Source organism: Colius striatus, chromosome 1, assembly GCF_028858725.1.
Source record: "Colius striatus isolate bColStr4 chromosome 1, bColStr4.1.hap1, whole genome shotgun sequence".
In the NCBI taxonomy this organism is placed as follows: domain Eukaryota; kingdom Metazoa; phylum Chordata; class Aves; order Coliiformes; family Coliidae; genus Colius; species Colius striatus.
Window position 1 is genome coordinate 75,443,806 of NC_084759.1, and position 13,453 is coordinate 75,457,258.

Consider the following 13,453-nt stretch of genomic DNA (forward strand, 5'->3'; position numbering starts at 1 on the left):
ACTTTGATTCATTAAAAAATTGGTTCAACGGCATCACTGTGTCTGTGCCACCACACCACTTTTGCTCACAGCCAAAGCTGAGAATTCAGTGGTCCCTTGTCATTCCTTAAATAAGTACAAAGCAAATGTAAAGAAACAACAGAAAAGACAGATTTTCAGATGATTGTGCAACAGCTGTCTTTGCTAGGACAGATCTTCAGCCTACAGGAAACAATAGAAATGGTCACATTAGTTTTAGTTAGGCTTAGTTCTCTTCCACAGTAACCTTAAGTACAGGTCTCCTATGTGCATGTATCCTCCATTGGGACTCTAATAGCTAAGCTTCTCCTCTTCAATTAATCTCCTGTTCCTTAGGAGCTCAATGTTTTATGTTGAAAATTAACTTGATTTGTAGGAAATAAGCACCACTGTCTTCAGGAAAACTTGGCCAGGATTCATCTTACTGATGAAGATCTCTTCACTCTCTGTCTGAACTGCTTGGTTTCCTCCAGAGCCAACACAATACAGAGTGAAAAAAGCACTTCTATGGCATGATCTATCTGACCTAAATAGACGTGTACTTCAGGATGTCAGGAAGGGTAAGAAAAGCCTTTTTCTCGCAACTCAGTATCAAGGCATCCTAGCATGAAGAGATGTGATTTAGATTATCTTTCCTGTAGACATCTGTCCTTGATCAGATGATCCCACCCCAGGTGGCCTGAATTCAACAGAGCAAACAACTTCACTAGTTGTTTCTACGTAGTTACTATGTTTGTTTAAGCAAAAATGAAATAGAAGACAATGTCTGTGCAATAAACAATTGAGTATTTTCTCCTTTTTCTTGCTGTGATACAAAGTCAGTGGCTTAGCAGTCTAAACAGAAACAGTTTATCAAGCCCTTACCTTTGGGGATAGTAATCTGACAGCCCAGGTCACAGTCCTGCTGCAACTGATAAAAAGCCACTTCCTGCAGTCGAGCACGCTCCAGCTCCGAGAGGCTTTGAACGGGAACTGACTTCAGCCGAACACTGCGCCCTGACATGCTGTTCCAAGTGAAATCACCCTACAGGAAATCAAATGGGAAAATATGAAGCATCATATGGTATGCACAGTTTAACAAACAGAACCATCTCTTTTACTGCTAGGAAAAACAACACAGGTCCTCTTTTCTCAAAGGCCATTTTTTTGGACATCTCTAACCTTTCAAATATCTTTGTTTTCCTAAGAGCAGCATTCCTTAAAAGGAGCACAGACATGCAAAACAAAAAGTCAACTCTGTCTGAAACCATTTAACCAAGTATTGTTGTAAAAACATTGTGATTCCAGTAACCAAAAGTACAAAGCAGGGAAAAAAAAAAAAGCGCCTTTGTCTGCTTTACCCAGTTTGCTTTCTTTGTGCAGTACTCATCACCACTTCATTCCTTTCTCCACACAGTCAGTCAGACATGCAGACCTCCTCAGGTCCGTGGACAACACTTGTTCATCCCACTCCACCAGACTGTTCAGAGAACACATAGACAGAGCCCCTTCTGTTTTCTGATGTACCTCATTCCCTCCTTATGATGATGCTGTGTTTAGACCAAGACTGACTAAAGGACATGCTGTTTCATGTTTTTGATAAGCCGTAATAACAATGTATGTGTTAAAACTTACACAGGGGAAAAGCATGAGATATGCTACATATCTGTAAGGTACCAATTATGCTTGGAAAGGAAATCAAAAGCTTTAGCTGTTCTATCTCCCACCCTTGATAACATACACAAAAAGCTATTCTTTTAGCTAGTATTTAGTTTGAGTGAGAGAAATAATCATCAGTCAAAAAGAAGTGCAAGCACACAGACAAGCTTAAAGGCTAATAATTAACTTCAAGCAAGAATTTCAGAATTCATCAAAGAGTAGATTTTAACACTACAGGGAAAGAAAGAAGAATTTGTTTTTCATTCTAATTGTCTTAAAAATAAACAGCAAACTTGTCAGTAGGTATAACCTGATACAGTTGTAGGTAATGGAAAAACTTTGATGCACATCAGCTGAGCTGTACATACAAATCCATCAAGCTGCCCTTCATCACAACACGGCAGACTTTAATGAAATTCATTCTCATTTTAAGGGCTCATTTTCAGTATATATTTGAGCACCTGTACTTTCACTGCCTGCTCACTTTTTCACCCTTCCCTTATAATTCATCTGTTCGGCACACACATCTGCAGTCCAAGGATATCTTTAAAAGTCATTGGCTAAAGCTTATTACAAAAAAACAGTAAAAGGTGACTTTACTTAGCAGCTATGCATCCTCTTGCATATAAACATCCTTGTGCATGTTTCCGTATCTTTTACCTATATATGTGTAAGTGTATATATATGGCCACACATACAACCTATATCCACTGTTGTGTATACAAACAAATACAAGTACCTACATCTGCATACCTGTGACTGCATGTGTGTATTCACATATCAATATAAGAAAAGAAAAAAATCATTCACAAATATGTGGCACCATCTACCAACATAGACCACAGGAACCACACATTAAACACTGTTTCTTATGTTGTACGAAGTACATTTGAGTTCATCAAGGAAGTTTTTTTCATAGTATCTTCTTAGTATCTTTCATAGCAACCATAACAGAGAAAGCTGCTACCTCAATGTGAACAACTGCACACCTGTACAGTCAATGCATGTACTACACTCAGTATATTTATGAGATATACATATATACATACACAGGCCACATATGCGAACTTCTGCACTGGCCCAGACTATGGGAATTTGTTCCTTCATTTTCTGCCTCCTCATCTCTTCCTGCTCTTCTAGTGCCTTACTTTTGATTAGATACATTCAGTAATCTCAGACAAGCTCAAGAGTAAACTCAAACAAAACCAAAGCAGCAAGTCACATAAACTTTACTTGCAAGTAAACATTTACATTTTTAAAAAAGCTGTTGTCATTTATAGATGAAAGTGATCAAGAACAGAATCCACAACCAGACAATGTATACTAAGAAATTAATTCCTTTCCAATCCTGATAATGCAAAAGAAACTTTACAAGTGCAGAAGTATGCAATTCAATCCTCCTGAACATATAATGTACAAAATGTTCTACAGTCAAAATGTTATAAAGAGAGAAATACAGTTCTTTATTGCAGAGTTGGAGGGGATTTTACCTTATCTATTCCTCTGAGATGAGCATTTTCATAAACAAAAGTATCACTAATACTCCTACCAAAAATATTTAAACCAGAGATATTTAATTTTAAAACAAGAATGGGAAGCAAAAAGGGCATGCATTAGAAAATGTTGAGGTAACAGAATATTGAAAACTGTGAACTATTTAGGATATGTTCTCTTTCCTGTAGAGCACAAAAATGAAGGGGTGCATGGGTCTTCTAGGGCCTACCTTAAGTAAAATAAATATCCCTTTACTGATTTTTGCATAGACACATGAATTCTTTTTTGGAGGAAAATCACCAAGGTAACTCTGGAGGTAACTCCATATCCTCTGTCTTATCTCTGAGTTAGCTCTCTAACTGCAAGCAGTGAGCAGTATTACCACAATGCCACAGCTCAACTGCTATTAGCCCAGCCAAACCAGTTAAACTCACAGAGACAGGGCTTGCTAGCTGTGGTTGAGTCCCACATTAATTTTCTGTTTTGGAGACCCTAGTACAACTCTTTGCACAGAGCCAGGCTGCTTTATATGAGCAGAGCAGCCAACTCAGCACTGTCTCAGGAATCCTTGATATGAGAGCAACCCATCTCCTTTTTTTATAGGAGGTCAAGGTTTAAAATCAAAGGAAAGAAGTCCTCAACAAGACTAAGAGGGCTGCCTCTTCCAATCAGTTGGTTTTTTTTTCTTTCAGTCTGCAAGCTTCCAGTATGTCCCTGGTGCTCACTGGGTTGGTCCTGTCTGGCTTGAAGCTGTGGGATGCAAGCTCTTCACCTTCCAACTCCACAACAGGTCACCAAGCAATGATAAAGAACATGGAATCACTCTGCCCAATTTCTGTACACTGAAAAAGACATTCCTCTTTTACAGTTCTGCGGGTTTGATAAAAATCTCTACTAGGTCACAGCAGAGATCACAGCAGGTTCCATGCTAATGGAACATTTGACTAATTAACTTAAATATTTTTGGCAGATCATGTTTTAGGGCCAGTGGAATCACCTCATCTGTTAAAGAAGTGAGAGGATCAAGAAATAGTTCCTTGAAAAAGTGTCTTTTATTTCATAGAAACATAGAATCATAGAATGGTAGGGTTGGAAGGGATCTTTAGAGATCACCTAGTCCAACTCCCCTGCAGAAGCAGGGTCACCTAGAGCAGGTCACATAGGAAGATGTCCAGGCGGGTCTTGAAGACCTCCAAGGAAGGAGACTCCACAACCCCTCTGGGCAGCCTGTGCCACTGCTCCCTCACCCTCACAGTGAAATAGTTTTTTCTTATATTTAAGTGGAACTTTTTGTGTTCCAGCTTCATCCCATTACCCCTTGTCCTGTTAATATCTACTATAGAAAAAAGGGATGTCCCAACCTCCTGGCATCCACCCTTTAGATATTTGTAAATATTAATAAGATCTCCCCTCAATCTCCTCTTCTCCAGACTAAACAGCCCCAGTTCCTGCAGCCTTTCCTCATATGAAAGATGTTCCATTCCCCTGATCATCCTGGTGGCCTTGCGCTGGACTCTCTCCAGCACTTCCCCATCCCTCTTGAGCTGAGAAGCCCAGAACTGGACACAGGACTCCAGATGAGGCCTCACCAGGGCAGAGTAGAGGGGTAGAAGAACCTCCCTTGACCTACTGGCCACACTCTTCTTGATGCATCCCAGGATGCCATTGGCCTTCTTGGCCACAAGGGCACATTGCTAGTTCATATTTAGTTTATTATTTGGTAAATAAATATCACTGTCTTCAATTAGACAAAACACAGTACTTGATAATTTAATCTATCCAAAGGTTCCTATGCTTTGTATGACACAAGGCAAATTAAGACTGTACAATTTTATATACAGCTTGTAAAGTACTGAAAAATCAACCAGAGTTGGGAGAGGTCCAGAAAAATTAATCTCCTTTGAAGAATGGGTGCTGCTGTAATTACATTAGTCACACCTCCCTACAGCTATTCTCCACTCTGTGGGACAACCAAAGGAGGGAAAGGGCAGGACTGACATGGAAAATGTTTTCTGCTTCTCTCTCCATATGAGGATGAACATTCCATCAGTCTGCTTCAACATCAGCCTGACACAGCTCCTCACAGAAGACCTTTAAGCAGCAAGTATGAATAACTTGGTTTGTGAAGCTCATGCCCTGCAAATAGCAGCTTCATCACCAAGGAAAAAAAAATTGAAACAAACAAACAAAAAAACAACACTGCAAAACCAAAGATAGATGAGTGCATTGTTCTGGGATAAAGTGATCAGCTTGATAAGGCACAAATTGCTTACTGCAAGGGTGCTTTCACAACTGACTTTTAAAAAATCCTACACCAGACTAAAAGCCTTCTCTGTTTTTTTGCAGCAAGCAGTCACTTCTTTTCCCTCACAAGTTTCCATAATATCTTTCCTCCACTCAGCTGAGCAGTTCACTTACTGGGTAACTAAAATACCAAAGCAGATGACTCAGTAAAGGAGATGACTGATTAACTGCATCTTGTGCCTTTGAAGAACCTGTCCACTTTTCCCATATTTCTTATCCACAATCATAAGCACTTTTTTAATAAGATGCAGACTACAGATTTACTAATATTCTTTGGAGCATTTTTTAAAAAATGAGTTAGATGTTCAGTGGCTCCAAAATAAACATTAAGTGGTACATCCTGACTTAACTAACACTGTGAGCTTAAATTACTCCTAAGTATGTGTAGGCTATTCTTGTGTGCCTGACCTCTTTCTCCTGAGTCACCAAGACACAGTCTTTCAGATGTCTTTTACTGAAGTCTCATTCTTCTGTCCCTCGTACAATACAGAAACTGGCTGACAACTACTGCAAGAAATCCTGAATGTAGATGCAAATCTACCAGTGCTGATTGATCTCTGTTGATCTCTGCAGAGTTTTAAGCCTTAGTGACTGATATGGACAATGTACAGGGTGAGAAATAAGAACCCATGCGCATGGTAGTGCTAAATAACACAAACTTTAATGCAAGATGGAGAAAGTGACTTTTATCTTACTGCATTGCTGTTACTGGTAACAACTTTAGTCTGTACTGATTTAGGTAAATGTAATTATCAGGTTAGCTGTTTATTTTTCATTAATCTTTTGTTCAAATCCATTTGAAAGCACTAAGATCAAAACCAATTATGTCTATTTGTTTTTCTCCTACAGTAGCAAGACTTTGCTTGTATTGCATGCTTGTACTAAGATGGACCTTCACTGTAAAATAATTTAGTATGTTTGCACACAAAAATATTACATTGCAAATAACGTGGCAAGTACAGCATTACTATGTCTTAATTCTGCTTGATTAATCACTACTTTAAGCTCCATGAAACTGCTTATCATTGCCACTTAATAAACCTTTCACTTACCCATGTCATTTATTTCAAATCTCTCTAAATTTGTTTCCACATTTGTCAGGCATAAACCCTCACAAATTCACTGCTAGTGCAGGTAATCCCTCTCTCACTTCCTTGGTGTTGCTGTTAGTATGAACTAAGACTAGTTTTGAAGAGAAAGCTGATCACTTCAGTGCAGCTATACACTCTTATCATATGAAATCAATGTACAGAATACTATTTCTGACAGCATAAGAATTAAGGAGAAGGGGGAAATAAACTACATTAAATATCCACTTAGGCTCTACATGCAGTTAAGGACCAAATGTCTAATCCTTTACTAATGCCATCCTAGAAAACCAACTGTAGATTAATGAACAGTTAGGAGAAAATAGGATGGTGTGAGTGTACTGTCCGATTCTCTCTGTCACCCTATTACCAGATGCTATTCCTCAGTCAGCACAGCTCATTGGAGCCAGTGTACTGATTATAAGCTACTGCTACAAACCTAGGATGCTTCAGCATCTCTAAGCTCAGAAGGTGTCACAAAGCTGCTCTCAAGAGACTGTTATTATCATAAAGGAAGACAAGTCTTTCAGATTGATGAAATGGCATCTAAATACTAAATACAAAGAAGCATAAAGCTTGCTCTGTGACCTTGAACCATTCAGAGGAAGATATCTGAACACAGATGAACAAAGGATGAAGTCCCGGTAATTAATCTTTATTAAGAAAGATTGACTTCATTAAAGTCGTTATCTAGGGTGACATCCTGTTCTCCTTGACGTCAGCGGCAAAATTATTAATATGTCTCCACTAGGAAGAAAATAAGTACAGTCCAGATGATCCTGTGTTACAGTTCAGAGCCTTGTAGTAAAGTTACCTTGTCCCTTGCTGAATTGTACTCATGTGTATTAAATGATGTACAGATAAAGCTAGGATTTTTGTCAAAAAGATCACACTTAACAAAACAGTTGTTTTGGTATCAAACTATTTAATGGCAATTCATGTAACAATGGCCAATGTTACCAAAAACAGGCACTTCCTCTCTCCTAGTTAGCATCCTGTCTCATTCCCAAGGCTGGAAATCTGTGTACTTGGGATCAGCACTGCAAGACAACTCCTATGGGACACTGAAAAGTTGGTATTCCTCACAGGGGAGGCAGAATTCACATCCACAGCAGAAATATTTCATCTAACAAGACAGCATGGACCCAGGTCAGATAAAGATACACATTTCAGAATATTACAATGATGATTTCTATTTATCCGAAGGGGAAAAAATTAAAAAAAGAGTCCTTCTAACTTTAGTCTAAGGGTAAATAGGGAGCAGAAGAATGAGCATACTTTCATAGCAGTATTAAAATTGCTAAAATAAAGTGAAAATTATTTCCTGTTCTTCTACGGTCAACCTCTCCAAGTTTTCCAAATGCCTCGGGATATTATTTCATGTTTAGAACATTTAGAAAAAAATTACTGTGGAATGGAGATGTATTTCATTCCTCTTCTGACTTTAATAAACACAAATTATGTACAAAGTTATTGCCTAGCAAAATATTCATCCCTAACATACCCACTCTGTACTGGAATTTTTTTATATATTCCAAAACTCAAGTAAGAAAGCTCCATTAAAATGCACCAAAATGCATGTTGATATTGTCAGAATTTCTTACTTCAGCAGCTACCAATATTTTTGGAGGAATTATCCAGAAGCACCACAATTTGTGCCAGAAAGGGCCATGTACTTCTTTGGAGGTGTCAAAATGGAGAATAGCTTAAAAAGCCTAAATGCAACTGTAAAATTACAGTTGAAATTTTGTTGGTCTTCACATAAACAGCTTTTTGTGTATTTTTGTTAGTGAAAGAGAATTAAGCTATATTGCAACACTCCTGAATTCTTCTGCTGGTTGAGAGTACATGCATAGCTGCCATAACCACAACTGCATGCAGTGATAACCTGATCTGCAGCAATTAAGCCACTCGAGACCACAGTAATGGGCTACACTACAAAAGCCAGAGGTTTCAGCAATCTCAACACAAGAGATCTGTGATAACCTGGGTTGATCAAATGGAGAATTTTCATCCCTTTTCATATATTGTGTGTTTTGAGAGGCTGGTGCTATGTTTTTCTCAAGTGCTAAAACAGTTTCCTGCTTCAGCAGGAATAAAGTGAACTCTAGCTTAACAGCAGCTTACCCAAAATCAAACACAATAGCTGCACAAGTATTATTTTTAGTGGCAAAGCCACCTTAAATAGATCTTGGTCTGGCTTCTGCAACCAACATAAACATGCTCGCAACAGCCCTCAATGCTCAGCTGCTCATGAAGCAGAACAAGGAACCACTTGCTCAAGTGATTCAAGTCTGTGACACACCAAAGCATGGCATGTCCTCTTATGTCCTTTCTAAGTTTTCAATACTCCAACTCTTTGGAAAAGGTGGGGACTGTCACAAAGATAACCTCTGCTCGATACTGTAGGTTTCAGTACCCATTCACGCCATGAATGCCATCCATTCATGTTACTCTTACCAAATGCAAACAGTTCCAATGAGATTTCAAACATGAAGGAGTGTTCTTTCTCTTAAATCTAATGAGATTAGTGTTAAGCGTATGAAAAAATTAGAGCTGAAACTATATGTGAAATGCATTTAAATCAATACAATCATACATCCTATGCATAGCTTTACTGGTCCTTAAATAGTACATCGTACATAATGCCCCAGTGAAACAATAAGGATCTCTGCTAGCACAGCACAGAAGTTAACCATTTCTTCATTCAACACCAAGTATTGATGTGACTGTAGCCAATGCTTTGAACAGTTAAGAGTGGCATTTATTTCTATTATGTTCAGTAAAAAAAAAAGGCAACATTTTGGAGAGAAGTAGATGATCTACTACTTGAAGGAGAGAACACACATGAGAGAGTACATGTTTTCATTTCCGAGTATGCAAAAATCATATCAGTCTGAGTACTGGACACAAGGCTAAAAAGATGTATTTGAATACTTTAGTTTACTTCCTGGATTTTGAGCTTTTAAGATACGTAGATTACACTATCTGACTTGAGCATACCATCCGAATTTCATCATAAAGTAAAATAAAATTAAATAAATTTCTCCAAGAACTGGGATTTGGCTAATAGTAAAGCCTTTAATTCAATAAAAATCCCGATTGTTAATGTTTCAAGTGGTTCAAAACAATGTTTTCTATAAGCTTCCATTACTTATAGACAGGGATTTGGGGTCTAAGGAAAATGAAATCTCTTGTGGATGTGAAAAATAGACACTCTGATTGCCTATATACCAGACCTGGTTGGAAAACAATTCTAGGGGATTTTTTTGTGGTGTTTTTTTGTTTTTGTTTTTGGCAGGGGGGAAGTGTGGGTGGGTGTGATTTAGTTGAAAGGACCAAAATGCAAGACTTCTCTTACATTTGGAAGCAGAGTGAGAGCTCTTCAGTTACTTAGCTAAGATACACAGGACTCAGGAAGAGGTCTGTACTACCTGGGTTAGAGGAAGAGCTGGAACAGGCTTTATCCTATCCCAGTCAAATTCCCTAATCAGGGCAACAACTCCCCACATTACTACATGGAACCTTGGTAGAGATCGTTAGCCCCCTCCAGAACAATCTGCAAACTCATTATATGACTGGCTACCCTCAGAGCCAACTTGGACACCTCTACCAGTGACCATTCATTCACAGAATCACAGAATCATGTGGGTTGGAAGGGATCTCTAGAGATCATCCAAGTCCAACTCCCCTGCTAACACAGGTCCACCTAGACCAAGACACACGAGAACGTGTCCAGGTAGGTTTTGAAAGCCACCAGAGGTGGAGACTCCAGACCCTCCCTGGGCAGCCTGTGCCAGGGCTCCATCACCCTTACAGTGAAGTAGTTTTTCTCTATAGTTTTTTCTGCAGCGTGACTCTGCATGCTCCTTCATGCATATTCTCTCTTTCACGGCTTGGGTGGAAAAAAAAGCCCATCAAAATTGAGCCTATTTCTTATTGAAGGTAGTTTTCTTTGAGTCATGAGTTTACGTCACCAGCCAGCCAGCAGCATTGGAGGTGTTAGTAACACAGAGTGTGCGTGCCTCTCAGAGGCAGGGACAGGTACATTTCAAACATGCAGAAAGCAAGCAATTAGCTTTTAGGGATTAGGAGTTTTCACTTCATTTGCTACATAATCACTGCACACTTCTGTTTTGGTTTTATCATTCACACATTATGTTCAAGTGTGCAAACACTAGCCTGTCCTACACTCTGATATCCGGCAGCCTGGGAGCAGTCTGTACCACTAAGAGAGTTGTAGCGCTCTATCACTCTACTCTACCGGGAATGTGTTTCTTGCTTTGTTTGGGCTTTTTTTTAAGATCTAGGATATCAAATTCCACCCACATTGACAGTTGTTTTGATGACTGTCACTTTCCTGTAGACCCTGCAAAGACAATTCTCTATGGAAAAGTTTAAAAAGTAGAGAGAAAGTCTAATAATTGGGGAAAATATTATGAGTACAAAGACGTGGCTTTGCAATCAATAGCATTATCATTACTTTTCATATATGTAATTACTCTTCCTCTCTTTTCTGTGTATGCTTGTCTTCTTGCAGTGCATGGTAAAGGACAATAGTTTATTGAGAAACACTAGCTCATCTCTTATAAAAAAAATCCTGTTTGCACCCATGAATCTTCTGATTTGCCATTAATGTAAATACCAAACCGAGTTTCACCATTTTTTATGAAACCCCCTCAGCTACACTGGAACTACAGAAACTGCTGTCTTGATACATACCTACCGGTCAGACTAAAGGATCAGTGTACATACGCAGAAAGACCGATAAAGAGCACCTTGATGCTCATCATTGTCTATTAAGGTAGAGGAACATTAAAGATATAGCATTCCAAAGCAAGAAATGTGAAGTGGATCCACACAAACAAAAATACTGTGCTGTAACATCAATTTTCAGGGGAAAGGTATGTTTTGTAAACTGCCCCTCCAACCTGAGGCCCCCCCAAGTTCAAACCACATGCTGGCCAGAGAGTCCACAACTTCTGTCTTTGTTTTTAAGCAGCAAATTTACTTTGGACAGAGAAAGGGAAAAATAGCCCATAAAGTTCCCACTGTTATGAAAAACAGAAACAATTGCTAGAGTTACAAGCTCCTCACAGACTGAGCCAGAAGATGAACAGCTCTTGGTCTGTACTTTCTTCTATCCAGCTAACCCAAATTTAAAAATGCAACAATAATACTGTCGTGGCCATAAAATCTGATGCTTACAGAGTTAAGAAACTCTTATTTTCCAAACTGAACCTATGCAGCTGTTGTGCCATCAGCTTTCAGAAACCCTTTATCCTCAGCACATTTTGCTCACAACTGCCTGGGTTATAAGATCTTCATACCCTGAGTACATGGAAAAGGGTAAATGTGTCACTGCAGATTTCAAAGCAAGCCACCCGATGAAGATATTCAAATGCAAATCAGCCTAATTATACAGTTTGGTTTCACAATGTTAATGCCACTTCTCATTCCATCTTTTCATTCCTCTTGATTCAACTATGAAAACCAGCAAGGTCATGAAACTGGTCTGTATTTGAGGGCTCTCAGTTTGTTGATGGATCTTCAGAGCCTGGTAAGTGGTAGGTAGTGCCAGCTTTTTCCCCCCACTGAAACAAAGCCATTCTCTTTTCTTCAAGCTTAGTTAAAGCATAAAAAAATTAAACCCAATGTCATCGTGAGCACCAGGTTCAGCACGCGTTCTCCACAACGCTTAACCTCTACCCCACTACGTGTGAGATTATTCCATTTCCTTACCTGTCAAATAAGGTTTTTTGTGTCTTCAGCATTCTTTAGCATTTGATCAAATAAGATTCTAATTAAGGATCTGGATCTAACTACGTCATTTTACAAAATAAGAACAAGGTAAGAATGAAGTCTGTGGTGGTTTAACCCTGGCTGGGTGCCAGATGCCCATGAAGTCGTTCTATCACTCCCCCTCCAAAACTCAACATAGAAGAGAGAAATATAAGGCCTCATGAGCCGATAGAAGGACAGGGAGATTGCTCAGCAATTAGCATCATGGGTGAAACAGACTCAACTTGGGGAGAACCAGTTTGATTTATTAATGAACAATTAAAAGAGAGTAGGGAAATGAGAAATAAAACCTGAATCTTAAAACATCTCCCCTCACTCCTCCTTTTTCCCAAGTTTCTACTGCCTCACCCCACAGTAGTGCAGGTGAACAGGGAATTGAGGTTAAGATCAGTTCATCACAGATGTTTTCTCCCATTGCTTCCTCTCAGGGGGAGGCCTCTTCACTCTTCCCACTGCTACAGTGTGGAGTCCCTCCCAATGTGAGTCCTTCCCATGGGCTACTGTTCTTCATGAACTACTCCAACGTTGGTCTCATCCACGGGCTGCAGCTCTTCACAAACTGTTCCAGTGTAGGTCTCAGCAATAGGGGAAACAGTCCTTCAGGAATGAACTGCTCCAGTGTGGGTCCCTCATAGAGTCACAAGTCCTGACAGCAAACCTGGTCCAGTGTGGGCTCCTCTCTCCATGGGGTCAGAGCTTCCTTCAGGCATCCACTCGCTATGATGTAGAGTCCTCCCTGGGATGCAAGTGGATCTCTTCTCCACCATGGACCTCCATTGCTGGAGGGGCAGGGCCTGCCTCACCATGGGCTGCACCACAGGTCACAGAGGAATCTCTGCTCTGGTGTCTGAAGCACTTCCTCCCACTCCTCCACCACTGACCTTGGTGTCTGCAGAGATGTTGTTCTCACACTTTCACTCCCTGCTGCTGCTGCAGTTCAGTACTTGCGCAGCAACTTCTTCCCCTTCTCAAATATGTAAATCACAGAGGTGTTACCTCCATTGCTAATTGGCTCGGCATTGGCCAGTGGCAGGTCCAGTTTAGTTCCAACTGGCACTGACCTTGTCAACTACAAGAGAAGTTCTGGCAGCCTTTTTTAAAGAAGCCAC

At 39.8% G+C, this 13,453-nt stretch overlaps 1 protein-coding gene across 4 annotated transcripts in view; it reads right to left on the reverse strand.

The window, feature by feature from the left end:
• ARHGAP6 (Rho GTPase activating protein 6) overlaps nt 1–13,453 on the reverse strand; it is a 338,498-nt gene that overhangs the window by 61,650 nt on the left and 263,395 nt on the right. For all 4 annotated transcript variants that reach the window (XM_061998798.1, XM_061998789.1, XM_061998807.1 and 1 more), the window contains exon 2: nt 883–1,042. In XM_061998798.1, the coding sequence (XP_061854782.1) occupies nt 883–1,042 (160 nt within the window). The remainder of the gene's footprint in view (nt 1–882; nt 1,043–13,453) is intronic.